The sequence below is a fragment of the Astatotilapia calliptera genome, chromosome 14, assembly GCF_964374335.1.
Source record: "Astatotilapia calliptera chromosome 14, fAstCal68.1, whole genome shotgun sequence".
NCBI lineage: Eukaryota > Metazoa > Chordata > Actinopteri > Cichliformes > Cichlidae > Astatotilapia > Astatotilapia calliptera.
This window is the reverse complement of record NC_137435.1, coordinates 2438618-2454087: the sequence shown is the minus strand read 5'-3', so window position 1 is coordinate 2454087 and position 15470 is coordinate 2438618. Positions and strand designations below refer to the sequence as shown.

Genomic DNA, 15470 nt, shown 5'->3' with positions numbered 1-15470 from the left:
AGTCACCAAACTCACGAAGTCTGCACGTTCAGCCACACGGTGAATATTTAATGACTACCATCACCCTCACAGCCCCTCCTCCCGCCTCACATAATTAATTAGTCCCAAAATCACGTACGCTATATTCCTGCGCACATTTTTTTATTCATTACGTTCACATTTCAACATTTCATCGTAGCAAACACACACAAGTGAGCCTCAGCTGTAGTAGTTACCTTGTAGTTACGCGCATGAAGGCCTTTTTAGGTCAACATAGGTCAGCATCATCTACACTTCTATGATTTGTACTATATTACTCATCAGTACATAATTAAACAAAAAACAGCTTCTACCCAATGGACGATTTCAAACCTAGCAGCTAATAAAAAGACAGCATAGTTTACTTAAGGATCTCCCTGATTGGCTAACATTACAAACACAGACATCAAGTACAAATCATTTAGGATATGGTGACTTTTGGCATTGTCAGCAAACCTTTGATGTGCACGACTGAGAGACAGGGTCGTAAAATCAGCAACAACGTCACTTGGTGTCACCACCATTTTCTATCAACATGGAGACAGAAGGAAGATGGGAGAGGCCAGGAAGAATGCATGTTCCGCTTGCGTCCGCTTGGTGTCGCCAGAGATCCTCCATTGTGGGGAAATACGTATTTCCTTCTTCTGGGCAATACCCGACTTGGCCGACAGAGGGCGCCGTCACATACGTGTTTCATCCACAGTGGCAGATTTTGGAGAAAGTGGAATTACAGGGTTGTGTAATTTGGTTACTGGTTGCTTTTCAGAACATTTTGCTGCACAGATGCCGTTATTCCCCTGTCCGTCCGGCAGATGGAAAAGGCGACGTATGGGCTCATGTTTCATAACACCACAGCAGGGACAGCCGCTCTTCACACAAATTGACGTATTTGTGTGATTGTGCTCTCTACTGCTACTGCTGGCAGTGATGGTGCTGCTGGAGTGACCCATTTTTTCCCCACAGGGACCATTAAAGGTTCCCAAGAGCTAAAGGAGGCCACGCTGAGGGGTAAAACAGAGCGTACATTGCACTGCAAACTGACTTATAATAATCATAGGTCACATTTTATACAAATAAACAAAACTACGACTTTCTATTATGATATTTGGGGAACAAACAGGAATGTTAAAATACGGGTTACGGAATAAAGAGCTCCACTTTAAACCCCTTACGGCCTCTAGATGAGTTTTACAGCACATTTCACTGTCGAAAGTGAGTAATGGGAGGTTTAAAATAACAGGGTCAGCATATTGGCACGGCACGCAAAAGCACAGTTTAATAGAAAAAGACTGGAAGAGCACTTCTATCGTTTCATGAGGTTGGTAGCCTTCTGGTTGGCAGCGCTGATTCGGGTAACGTTGAGATTAGCCTGCAGAGGATAGGAAAAAAGAAAGAACAAGGAAGTGTTAACAAGAATGTGGTAGGCAGGCACAAACAGCTGTGCTCTCCATCTATCTTTCACTTTCAGGTTTGCTTAATTGCACTGGTTAATCAAAGGAAGGCTGTAGAGCTCGGCAAGCTCTACAGTCCAACAACACACAGTAGGGTGAATATAATCAAACACCTCCTGCTCAGAAGGAACTGTTCATAGATAAGAATTCTTAGCTTTAGTGCTGTTAGCACAAGTTCCTGTGCTGTTTTCATCTCTGACTCAAAGAGAAGAGCACAAACTGCTTCTGTCAGGTAAGAAGCCACATTATTGATTTCATTCATCTCCCTCTCTGGGCACAAGCCTGAGATGAACTGCCATAATTCCTCATTTCTCTCCTCACTAAGATCCCAGATGGATCCGTGTGAAACTCACGGAACTCCGTCTGACTAAAGGATCTGGAAACAGCTCTCCCCCCCTTACCTACCTCTCAGCTGGTCTACTGCAACTCTGTCTATAAGATTGCCTAATTCCACTCTCACTCTCTATTTCACATAGTTCAGTGTACAGCAGCTTGACTTTTAACTGGTACAAAGAAAAGACAGCACGTCACTCCTGTTTATGGCTGCTCAGGTCTGTTAACTGCTTATTTTGCCTCCATCATTATCCCAACAACTTCTGGGAATTCTCTCCTAACGGTGACCAGGCCACGCTCTCATTGCTTCCAGACTCTGGAATAGTCGGCCCTCCTACATAAGAACCTGTGAAATCAACTTTGAAGATGAACCTATTTTCAGTTGCTTTTATTCAGGTATAGTCTTGAGAAGCTATTGCTCTTTTGTTTGACTGTTTACCATTGTTAGTGCTTCTTCTCTTTATAACGCTGTCTTTTACATGAGCTCCATGCTATTTTTTTAACTGGGTTCTTGGAGAACTGGATGCAAAACCAGATACAGGAGTCTGAGGTTTGCTGGCATGTTCTAGGTGTGGCTGTTTTCACAGAGTTTCACCGGTCTAGAACATGTCAAAGGAAAAGCTTTTATGTAAAGTCCTCCAGTTTTGTAAAATGTGTGTATTCATCATGTGGCTAAAACAAAATCCAACTCTAACCCTGACCTGGTGGGAGTTAAGCGCTTAATGTCTTCCTTGGCCTCCTACTCTTCCGAATCCCTACCTGAGTTTACTACAAGGTGCTTTGAGAATCTTGTAAAAGTAATCATCGACTATTTACTCTTTATCTGGCTTTATTTGAGCGATATATCAAAGAGTGACATGAAAGCAGAGGGGAAGGCATGCGGCAAAGGCTACAGGTCGGATTCAAACCCGGCATATGGTTGCACGTTCATCCCAGCGAGCTAAACCAGCACCCTTAAATTGTTACATTTAACAGAGTCTGGTGAAATGAATTTTATTTGATTAGTACACACTGAGGTGTACATGCAGAACAGGACGGCGGTACCTTTCCCTGTATGCGGTCGATTTGGGAATTCTGTGTTTCCAGCTCGTTGCCAATGTCCAGGGCCATGCTCTTCAGATTTCCGACGATGCTGCCCACATGTGCCAGGTTCTCCTCCATCTCGTCCTCGCGGGCGTCGCCGGTCGCCCTGACACGGGCAGGAATAAAGCAGGAAAACATTAATGCTGCAAAGATGTGTGCAAGTTTTTGTGTTTGTGTTTGACCAGCTGCCTGTGTGCGATGGCTTAAGTATTAGATGTCAGTTTGCTGTAAAGAAGAGCAAACACAGACACACACACACACACACACACACACACACACACACACACACACACACACACACACACACACACACACACACACACACACACACAAACCGTGTATGCAGCTGCCGTCTCTCAGCTCACACAATAACACACTCCACTAAACTCTGTGTGTCACTCTCTCCCTACCTTCGTATGTATCCTCCACTCATAATCATCTGTTCTCTCTCATCCACGACCCGAGATGACAGCGGCTGATTGGCTACAACGCCATCCTGGCTTGAGGCTCTGCCCCAAACTGCCTTGTATGCCCCACTCTCCTCAAAAGCCTTTAGTCTGGAAGAGAAAGAGTGATGACCCCATGGATGTCAATTTAATAAGTCTGTTAAACGTGAAACGTGAGAACCACAGCGTACCCATACTGCTCCTGCAGCTACAGTACGGGTACACCAAGGGTCCATTTATACCATAAAACACGACAAACATGGCGCTGGACGACTTCAGAGCAAATCAGAGCAGCAAAGCAAGCCGACAGCAAAAGCTAAAAGCAACTAATGAACCAAATCTGAAGAGTTTTCTCATGTTTAAATCTCACGAGGCTATTTGCTCCTTGTCAGCATCGCACTGTATGTTAAAGCACCTTACTGGAAACATCTATTTTACCTCCAGTGCTCACTGGTATCACTGGGATCATCCTGATCAGTGCGTTTGGGGAAGAACAAGAACTATATCACATTTAGATCTGCACTTCAGAGTGGTTTCTTTAAGAAGAACACTCAGTTTAGCTTTCCTGCTATGTTTGGTTTTCTGTCTTTGTGAGTAACGTCTGGGCATAGAAGTGCCAAAAACTACAAATATGGTCACTTCCAACACGGCAGCAGCCATAACACCAACGCCGAGCCCTGAAAGTGTGAAATCGCCAGAAAAAACTGGTGAATAAGATGGCTGCTCATTGTGATGGTGTTTGAATGTTGCAGCCTGACCTTACAGGACCAATTCAACTCTATTAACATTATAATAACAGGACCGAGCTGACAGATCGCTTTGATATGGTGGAAAAGTGCCTTTTGTATAAATCTGAGGTTTGTGGTGAAGCCGCTGCAGTAAACGTGGCCCAGGGCTGTGAATCAGGTATAATTTAGGTTTTTACAAATAGATTCTTATGACTACATCTCACATACTTACCTCTGGATAATGTTTACAGACAAACACACACTCACACACACGCCACACACATCTCCACCTACTTATCACAGGAGCAGAGACCACAGCACTTGCCCAGGTCAGTCAGGTTTTTCTCTGCCTCCTTCATATCAGAGTTGATCTGATCCAAGCCCTCCTCTATTCGCTCCAACTGCTCTATGAGAGGATGCAGCGGAGCAGGATGAAGGAAGAGCAAAGGTGAAAGAAAGCAGGAACGTAACGAGAAGAATGGAGGCAGAAAGAGGAGGAGGGAGGTGGAATAATAGAAAAAAATCACAAAGTATTTCCACGCGGCTGCACTATGAACTGAAAAACCAGCCACCAGAAACGTGAAACAGAACACCACCACGCTGCGCTAAATGCTAACAGCACACTGGACCAAACGGTGCAGAGCCAACGACCTTTGACCTCGGTGCCCACTTCCATTCTGTTTTCTTCTCTCGGGCTATGTACGAAGGATGTTTCTGCATCTGTGCTTCTTTTAAAGAAGATTTTAAGGAACATTTATACAAATATGTCTTCTAAATCCAAATTTAGGTATTTTTAGTCACATGCAGTTAGAAAACTCTTCATTGTCACCGTTCTGCTATAAACAGACATCAGATGCAAGAGATGCAGAGCTTATCTGTTATATCGAGTTCATTTTTACAGGCCTTTGTCTATAAATTAGATTTTTCTGATCCTTCAAGCCAAAAAATCTCTACTTCAGAAACAGCAAATGTGTAGTTATTCACATCCTGAAGGCTTTTACCAAATAGTTTGTTCATATATATCATTCAGATCTTGATTCACTGAACATCTACTAGTAAAAACATGCATTCTTTGTATTTTGGGATTATTTTATTCTTAATGGATCAATTAAAACTAATTATTAAATTAAAAAAAACTTTGAGTTTAATACTTGGGCAAAAGGAAACGAGCAGAGAGTGACATCATTCAGTCAGGATGGCTTATCGAGTAATTTAAGCCCCTGATTATTATGATGATGACGACTGATTACGATTATCGTTGCTGAAGGAGTCTGATAATCTAATCACATTTGATAAACACTGCAACACATTTAATGGAACTGGGCACCAGTACGGGGCTTTTTAGGGCCTGTTTGGATAAAGACGCAGGTTCCTGGACCTACTTCCTGAGTGGCCAGATACAAAGGCCACAGCACTGGGCCATGTCTGTCAGATTCTTCTCTGCCTCTCTCATGTCCCTGTTGATGGAGTCCATACCCTCCTCAATACGCTCCAACTGCTCTGTTTGAACGGGAGTTTTATGGTGTTGCCACAGCAGGAGCAGAGATCAATACAGAGATGGGCATGTTTACACAATGTGTACTGGCAAGGCTTCCAAACCAAAAGCTCAAATCAGAGATATTTACACAAAAAGGCTAAATTATGAGAAAAAAACTTGATACAATGAGAAATTTAAGAATAAACACAAATTTCTGAGGAACAAAAAAACCCAGCAAATTTCAAATTTCATGGTCAAGACAAGTCTTTACATTTAAGCCAAGAAAAACCTGTTTACCTCCTTGTTCATCCAACATCACCACAGTCCTGATCCCAACATCTTTACTCTGGAGGATGGAACACATAACAACCCGTTACTGACAGGAGCCCCAGCGACGTTTCCAAACAGGTTCTTATTGCACATATGGAAATCGATTTAAAGACGTTTGCTGCAGACGCCACGTGGCGATCCACTGAGCTCATGCTCACTTCTTTAAATTCTTTCTATTTTAGATTTATGGTAAAAAGCCAACAAGGTAAGACTGCCTGAACTGTTTATCTGCAGTAAGATCACATGACCTCGATCCTGATCACAGTGACTAAAAGTAAACAAATGGCTGTTATGGATAAAGGACGTATGAGCACTTGACATGAATGCTGTGCATTATGGAGTAATGAAAAAACATCCTTTCCTGCTTTCCTCACTGTTCTGCTCTCCCGGCCGTCGTTTGTCCAAAATCATTTTCCAGGAGCTTAAACTTAATCATAACACTGCATCCGTCTTTGTTAGAGTCATCCTGACATGGATCTCTGGCCATTTCCTCGTGTGGAAACACAGCAGGCTAATTTACAGATGATGATGACAAAGTTCACAGTGAGGTTTGTGCTTTATCACTCCATCACTGTGGGGGTCTTTGTTAGATTATATTGTGTGTGTGTGTGTGTGTGTGTGTGTGTGTGTGTGTGTGTGTGTGTGTGTGTGTGTGTGTGTGTGTGTGTGTGTGTGTGTGTACCTCCTCAACCAACTGAACCATCCGCCGCGTGCTCTCCAGTGACTGAAAGACACAAAATCACTGCTTCAATATTTAACATTCAACACATTACATGAGCTTGTGAACTGCGTGCCCATTAAGTCATTTTTGTAGCTTTAATTTTGTTCTTAGTTATACAAACAGTTAAAGTTTAGTACAACCTACAGTGAAGTCTTTAAATTCCCCTCTGCAGCTACACATAAGTTAAAGAAATACATTAAATGCATCCAACCAACATAAGAAACGGTGCGACAGTAACAGAAGTGCAAGAGTGACTCTGAGTCTTGGAGGTCTTTCAGTCTGATTTAGCAGTGTGATGGTGTGAGGTCAGAAGCTGCTCCTCATTCAGCAGACGATGCAGGTGAATCATTTCATGTAGCTGTCCTGCAAAGTGGGGAGGGTGGTCTTAATGGTCCTGTCAGTGGTGTGGATCACCACCTTAAACACACACTACACAGGAAGCTCAAGCTTCCAGGCCTCTGGTAGAGCAGTGGTCCCCAACCCCTGGGCCACAGACCGGTACCGGTCCATGAGTCGTTTGGTACCAGGTTTTTATCGTTAACTCGTTTCTCTGGGTCTTTTCCCGTGTGTTATGACTAAATCTTATTTCTTTTTGGTACCAGCACTGGTTTTATTTTGTTGTATTTATCCGGGACACCTTAAAGGCCAGTCCGTGAAAATACTGTCGGACCTAAACCGGTCCGTGCGCACCCGTGGCCGCCTACAGGGGCGAGATAGACCTCGTCCTCCATTATACCAGATATTGATGCAATTTCTTATCATCATCTGAACAATGACAGCAGCTGGTAGTAAGTTAATATTCTACATTTTAATATTAAGCTTGAGGGTGTAAAAACACATTTAAGCTCTGTCAAAAATGCAGTCAAACTCATTTTACACTCGCACCAAGTGTGAAAATCTAAAGCTACAACTTGTTCTCGCTCCTCACTATTGTTCAGTAACCATCTCTGAGCATCAGTATTGTGGAATGTGTTATAGTTTCAGCTCCAAATGTAAAGGGTGACACATGGGAGCAGGAACAAGTAAGATATCTGATGTGTTTAGAAAGTCATTTCTAGTTAAAAGAACTTTTAACTTTCCATCAAAATCGTCTTTGTGTCATTAAGGAGTTATTATAGGTTATAGTAGGAGGATACAGTCTACATCAGTTATGTGCAGAAAGTGCTAGCTGCCTGTTTATCTACCCCTAGGTCTGTGTGTGTGTGTGTGTGTGTGTGTGTGTGTGTGTGTGTGTGTGTGTGTGTGTGTGTGTGTGTTGTGTAAATATCATATCAGTCCTCTGGGATTTCCCCACTGATGGGATGATGAGGTGACACATGTCTCTGACCTGCAGTAGCCTTTAAACACCAGGGAGTGTGTGTGTGTGTGTGTGTGTGTGTGTGTGCGTGTGTGTGTGTCTGTGTGTGTTGTGAGCTCATCTGTGCCAGACAGTTGCACATGGAGACCAGCTGTCTCCAAGGCAACCAGGTGAGCCAGGTGCCCTTGAAGAGGCCCTCCCCTCAGGCAGGGCTGTGTCCTCTGTGGCTCAGCAGGTTGTGTAGTAGTTTGCGTCACTCTTCTTGCCAGTTTGTTTATTATGAATTCTTGGTTTTATTGCTGAGATGCTCTAATTATAATTATCCTCATTAGGTTTCTCTGACTGACACACAGAGTGTGACACGCTCTCCGGGGTATAAGCTGAGGATGCTGCTGTGACTCGCTCCCGTCCATATCACCACTGTTAGATTGTATTTTTCTCTGCTCCTTGCCAGCCTCAAAAATGTGTTGGCAAAGGAAATACCCGACTACACTGTTCTGGTCTGACACTTTCACAATCCGTTCTTTAGGCCGAGTTAGCTGAAGGGTAACGCACATGTAAAACCATGTTCATATGAAACATGGCAAAAGTGTCAAAGGAGAAGATGAATCCGCGTAATTCCCATGTGCCGAACATTCAGGCTTGGCTTAGTTTCACATCGTTTTTCTACTGCAGACGGGGGATAAGTGGATATGGCCCAATATCCTCCTCCCGTTTTCTGTTTACAGGAGCAGCCAGTCAGAAGAAAGGGAAGATGGCCTTAAAGGGGAGGAGCTATAACATCTGGAACTGGGAATTCAGAGTCTGTTACTTGTAGTCATGATGATATAGTGTAGGATTGGAAGGTCGTGCAACAAAATGCTCCGTGAGGTAACTGTTGAAAACTATCTCTGCTTTTAAGATTAGACAGACCGTTTTCACTCCCGAAGCGTAACATGCCGACGTTTTGTCACATCCTGCGGTGTTCCTGAGGAACGCAAAAGGAGACCTTCCGCGTTCTAATGCTACGTGCCGGGTTATGGATGAAATCCATAAATCTAACCTTCTCCCTAACCTTAACCAGTAGTTTAATGACGTGAAATGGTGTTTTCCGAAGCGTTTTTAAGAAAATGAACAAACATGTGTAGATTGTGTCCAAACAGTTCTCATATTTCCTCATTTTGCTAATGTCGTCATTTAGGAACGCGTTGGGTGGCCGAAAATGTAATATGTTGACGATTTGTCACCTAGCGTAAAATGTTACGCTTTGGGATGAGAACGTGTTGGATTAGACCTAAAACTTTCCTTTTTGCTAAAGCATATAGTTAGGGCTGAATCAGGTGACCCTGAATCCTCCCTTAGTTATGCTGCAATCCAGTTGTTCAGTCTGACGTCACTAGCCGTGTCTGGACCTAAACTCCGCTGCAGGTCCATATATCAAACGATCACTATGGCATTACTGAGTTGAAAAACTGTCTAAAGTCTTTCATCTTTAATAAAATGATCAGCGTTCTGCTCTACCAGGTGTAACAATTGAGTTTAACATCCAGGCATCCATGAAAACGGAATTTATGACATTTAACGGAGTTAGAAGTTAGCAGGGAGTTAGCTCGCTAGCTTCTATCTAAATACAATATAGCATGTCCTGCCTGCGGGGTTTTGGAAACAAATTCAAACGTACAGCTCTGTTATCACTTCCAACATAAATGAAGACAGAAAACTAAACAGCAGTGACGTTTGTAGGGTTACTGAAGTTGGGCTAGCTGGTATATAATTATGTGCTACGTGACCGCTAGCGACACAGCTATGTTAGCATAATATAAACAAGCCAACTTTTTTTCCACTGGATAAAAGTTAACGTGAGTGTTCTCGGTGGTCAGGAACAAATGTAATCGCATGGCAGGATGCTGTAAAAGGACCAAACTTCAGCCAGGAGAACAACTGAGATAATCCATCCACAATACGAGGTTAGTCATTCATATACTGCTGCATGGGCTGGGCTGTAGTTACATCCTAAGGTTTTAAAAACTGAGCTTAAATAAATGATTAGCGGTAATAAAAGCTGAGGGAGGTCAACAGTGATCACTGACTGTTTTAGGAGCTTTTTGAGATCAAATAGAAGAAAATACAAAACATTAAACATGTTAACAACACAAAAGCCATATTAAACGCAGACTACTTTAGACCCGGAAGTAGGATTCGTCACGTCATCACTGAACAACCGGATAGGTGTAGGCTGCTGGGGGATTTCCCATGATGCACTGGGTGTTTGTTCTTCACTCACTATGTGCTAACAGACCTCTCTGCATTGAATCATACTTGTTATTAATCTCAGGCTCTCTTCCACAGCATGTCTTTATCCATGTCTTTTTATGGCCTGAGCCTGGTTCTGCTGGACGTTTCTTCCTGTTAAAAGGGAGTTTTTCCTTCCCACTGTCGCCAAAGTGCTTGCTCACAGGGTTCATATGATTGTTGGGTTTTTCTCTGTATGTATTATTCAAACTTTTTCTTTTTCTGAAGCCAGCCTAGAGCCCAAAGACAGCCCAGGCTCAGTATGGAGCTCCATACTCCATAACTGGTCATGGTATGCAGTCTGATTCATTATTAATGACTTGCAACATAATGTTTCCTTAAGCAAAATACAGTGTAAAGTGTATTATAGCCCCTCTTTATTCGCAGTTTTTGCTCTCCCTATGGTGGGCTGCACTGAAAGGAAATATTTGGCATCCCTGATAAAATTCACTATATAAAAAAGAAATAATACGTTTTTATTTTTAAGTAGAATCACTTAAATCCCCCTGCTGATTCAAGGCAGTCTATGAAATACTCCAAACATCCAATTTATTCATTTGTGATTCTGGAAATGAATTTCATGTCCTTGAACCTGATGTTTCAGATGTGCCGTCTCATACGAACTAATCTGTGTCCACATTTAGAGGTTAGTGGAGCTGAGGAAGTCCTTTCGCCTCCACAGAGAGACCACAGCTCGAGTTATACACTTCACAGATATGGTTGTGTTTTAGCCATATGCTACACAGACACAACTAGAACAACTTTGTTTGGTCCTTTAGTTCTTATACAACAACTTTTTACGTTGGGACAAAAGAGGTTAAAAGATATCAAGAAATTATTTCACTTTTTATAAACAACAAAATTCCAGAATTCCAAACGCTTCCATTTTCCTCCAAACCTTCATTTATGTTGTCACGTTTGTTGACTTCCTGCTCCTGGATTTACAGCCGGGTCGTGAGATATATTGTTTATTTGTTCATGCTCATGGACATGAATTGTGAAATTTTTTTGAGATGGCACAAATTTGTAAGTAACGTTTACAAGAGGGAAGTATATTTCATGTCTGCAGCACATGTTTTGTCCAGTCAAAGGAAACTAAGGACGTGGTGAGATGACCAAAAATCTTCTTTCAGTCAGGGAGAAAAGGCTTAAGACTGAAAATGGTGAAGGACCGTCGTTGACGGTTTAAATCACAGGAGGGTTTTAGGCATGAGAAAAGTAGGTAAATTACACAAACAGGTGAGTCAACGGCTGTTATCAGGTTAATGTGCACTGGATACAAGGGTAACAAGTAAACGGCCATTTCTATGTGTGGTTGTTAATAATTAATAAAACACTTATTTACCATCATAATCCTCTTACCTCATCTGTGACCTGATTGGCTCTTCTCTGTAACTCCTCCTGCTCTGTGAGGATGGGCGGGTCTGAACGTGCGTTAGCAGCCATGTTTGTTTGTGTGTGTGTTCAGTCCCAGGTGAGCGGATCAGACTGCAGCATCAGGTGTCTTTAACAGCTGGAGAGGGTGAGAGCGAGGCCATGATTATTTTTCATGACTGACAATAGACGCCAGGCAGGCAGACACGCAGCACAGGCTCTTACACAAACACGCTTCAGGATAACCACATTTATTTTTTAAGAAGCAGTTACTTTTATATCCAACAGACTGTTTCGTTTTAATGGCAGTTACTGTAACTGTCAACGGTCATCCAGTTAGCACTCAAAACATCAGCTGCAGCAGCCTTTTGCACACATGAATGTGATACTTCAAGGTCAAGGGGACCCATAATACTCATTTCCTATCAAAAGAATAGTTCTGAAACATCCACAGTTCAGAATAATCCTTCTTTGTCTAGCACGGGCTTTGATACAGCGTCTCTTGTCTAAAACAAGCTCTCTTAGCTCCTTCCTCCAGCCTTAAAGGCTAGCTTATTTGTGATTCACTGCTCTTCATAAACACCTAACACACTAAATTACACTAAAATCATCTTCAGCTAAAACCACAAGCAATTCAAATGGCCAAACAGGAAGAAGGATGAACTCTCAGGTTAGCTTAGTCTGAATAAGTCATTTAATGTGTGCCAGTAAAAAGCACTGAAGCACACTGTCGGGTTCCTTCTTGTCCCTGTCGTCATTCTTCTTAAATTCATCCATAGTTTCTGCTGCTGATCCAGGTCCAAGTCACGCAGGTCTGAGCAGAGACACCCAGACCGCCCTTTCCCCAGCCACCATCTCCGATTAATCCGGGGGTTAATCAGAGTCATTACTCACTTATATATCCACAGATACAGGCCCTTATAGGGCACAGGGGTGGGTGTGAAACTGGCTGCTTTTTAGTTATATTTTCAGCCTTTGGAGCTCTTCTAACTTTTGAAGAAGAGGAGATATATTCACACAACATTTTCAGGTTTAAGTGCTCAGTTTATACACCCACTCTGAATCTGCTTTTCTTAAGCACGACTTAGTTTGAGCATTAATATCAAGTCAAAATTATTTTCATCTAAAACAAAGCTCATATGAGTGAATCTCTGTTTTTTACCTCCAGTTTCAGTTTGCCCTGCAGAGTGATGACATCACACACATATTCTTTTTAACCTGCTTTCCCGTTGTTTCCTGCTCAGATCGTTCTCTCTGCATATATCAGTCAAATATGAAATGGTAGGAATTTTCGTCCTCTTTCACTGGATGTTATTCTTGTGATGGCAAGACACACGGTCTTCGCACAACTCCCACAAAGGCTCTTTAGAAAAGACCACAATTCAGTTATAAAGTGTTACAGTATCTGCATGAATGCAGTTCGGCTGTCGGCTCTCACAAGCGCCTAAAACGAATCCCTCCTCACTCTTACAACAACTGCCTCCTCTGTAATTAGGAGTCCACACAATGTCAGCTTCTAACCAGGTGTTGAGTCCTCACACACACACACACACACACACACACACACACACACACACACACACACACACTTCTCTTTGTGTGATCAGGCTGCAGCATCATAATTAGCCCCAACCACTAATCACCACCTGTTGGAATAAAGAAGAGGAACAACAAGAAAGAAGAAAAGAACAAATGAGCCACGATGTTCTTGATATTAAAAAAATCAGTTTTAAATATTATGCACCATAAACTGATAAATCTTTTAGTCTACAAAATGAAACTGCTAAAATAGACAGAGGTATTCAGTCTGGGACACAACACACAGAAGAAAACGACTGTGTTCGGCTTTTAAAGGCCGATGTTCATCAGGTTGACTGTAAACTAGATTTTCTGTAACACTTCTGTAACAGAAAAGAGTCACCTCCTTTAGCTTGACATCATCACCAGTATCTCCTCCAGCTGTCACGTTAAAGTGATGCACGCTTAGCTAAGAGTGACCAGAGACAAATAACCAACACACACAAACATGCAGGCTTTGGCACTGCTTCCTAATCACAGGCATAATAATGAGCATTCATGTTCAGGAGTGCCCAAAAGTGGGCGGGGCATCACATGGCACATCCCCCAAAATATGATGTATTAATGTACTACACAGTACTACTATAGATAGATACCTGCACTATACAAGTCATTAAAATCTTCTCCAGCTCAAATCCACAACTATGATCCATATTTTCATATTACAACTTTTTACTATTATTAGGGGGGATTGTGAATTTTACTAAAGAGTCTAAATATTTGTTTTACCACTTTGGAAAACTGAAATTTAGCACAGATCTTTTTTCATGTGGTAAATCTGTTTTTGTCCTGGGCTCCAGATGAGTCTGAAAATCTGTTTTCGACACTAAACTAATTATTCCTCCTTAAATATTGGCTCTTCAGTGCTGCCCACCTCACCCCGTCACAATCAGCTTTAACATGTTTAATGAAGCCATGAAAGACTTTACCTTCATAATTTCTGCATTAACAGCCTTCAGAGGACAGAGGCGGGCTGAAATTTAATGTTTTTTAATTATTATTCCCAACATTTTTGACCATTTACAACTTTTTAAGTAGATGAGATAGTCGTGTGACAGTTTCAGGATCTGTAGAAAACTTGAAATCTGTTTTACACCCACTCCAAGTGTCACAATTTAAAGTCAAATCTTCTTTTCTTCATTACGACTGTTTGTTCTGGTCAGTTTAGAGCATTAATATCAATTCAAAATCTTTTTCACGACTACGTTAGAAAATTATTTTAGAAGATGAGCCTGGGATCAAATTTAGGTAAAAGGAGACTTTTCATGTACAACCTGTTCTGAGCAGCTACTTCCGTCGTATAGTGACATCACTCTTGTAAGTTTACCACAAAAATGCTCTTTGGATATTTTTTTTTTTTAAATCAAACATCCGGGTACCATGCTGTCTTTTGTTCCTCTACTGTTTTTTGACCGCATTGTGATTTCTTGGCTACCTCTGGTTCTGTAGTGACAGCAGGTGCAGGTGTGCGTCACAGGCTCACCTGGTCACAGGCTATGGCAGTTCATTTACGTGTACACGAGTGAAACTGCAGCCTCAGCTGTGAGGCTGACACGGAGTGATGGGGATGATAACGAAGACAGGATTCTCCTCATCGTGCTGCCCTGTGAATCGGCGTGGTGACGTATATTTGTTTGCCGTTTTCGCGGTCAACTCGTGCGTGAGAATATCACCAGGTACACTCGCGACAGTTTTTAGTATTTGATTGTTCAAGAACAAAAAGACGGAGTCTCACAGATGAAATATTTATTTTTTTATTGCCTGTTTGACCGTCACCAGTTAACCTGTGACACCAGTTAATCTGGAACACCGGCCCTGTTTAACACCGAGCACACACAATATGAATGAACTTAAAGTAACGGGTCTGTTTTAAAACGTAAAGAGTAAAAGTAGAGATATTTGTTTAAAAATGTGGGGAGTAAAAGTAAAAAGTAACAAGAAAAATAAACGCTCGAGTTAAATAGAGATACCTGGTAATTCTACTTCGTTACTTCCCACCTCTGGGTCACTCTGATGACCAACTTTTACATTTGAAATAAAAACAGTTTTTTTGAAGCTGCCTCTTTTCAGAGATGACGTCCATACGAACCTGTGTTCCGTACCTTTCATCCGGTCCTCTTCATACGCTCGTGCTCTGTCCTCGTGAACCCATCAGCACACTGAAACCTGTTGCTCTTCCTCGGTTACTCCTCCTCAGCATCACCGCTCCCCTCCTCCGCACAGGCCCCGCCCCCCAACAAACAGCAACCCAAACTTTCTTCCTGAGCGTGACGTCAGAGAGCAGCGGCTTTGAACGCCTCTCTCCACCCAAGGACGCAGCTGAAGGTGGAGGAACCAGCGACATGTTTAAGGGTAAACGATGG

The 15470-nt window shown here is 42.3% G+C and overlaps 1 protein-coding gene across 3 annotated transcripts; it reads right to left on the bottom strand.

Moving 5' to 3' along the window:
• Window positions 1-124: 124 nt before the first annotated feature.
• LOC113036394 (synaptosomal-associated protein 25) lies at window positions 125-15352 on the bottom strand. 3 transcript variants are annotated; one of them, XM_080288393.1, is made up of 8 exons: window positions 15210-15352; window positions 11518-11668; window positions 6549-6590; window positions 5834-5882; window positions 4354-4465; window positions 3296-3442; window positions 2847-2991; window positions 125-1387 (listed from the first exon to the last, which is right to left on the bottom strand). In XM_080288393.1, the coding sequence occupies exons 2-8, from the start codon at window positions 11599-11601 to the stop codon at window positions 1322-1324; spliced, it is 645 nt and encodes a 214-aa protein (XP_080144519.1). In that variant the 5' UTR covers window positions 11602-11668; window positions 15210-15352; the 3' UTR covers window positions 125-1321. The 3 variants fall into 3 exon arrangements, with proteins under 3 accessions (XP_080144519.1, XP_080144518.1, XP_080144520.1); XM_080288392.1 differs by having other exon boundaries at window positions 15197-15340; XM_080288394.1 differs by lacking the exon at window positions 15210-15352 and adding an exon at window positions 12692-13014.
• Between the last annotated feature and the right edge of the window lie 118 nt (window positions 15353-15470).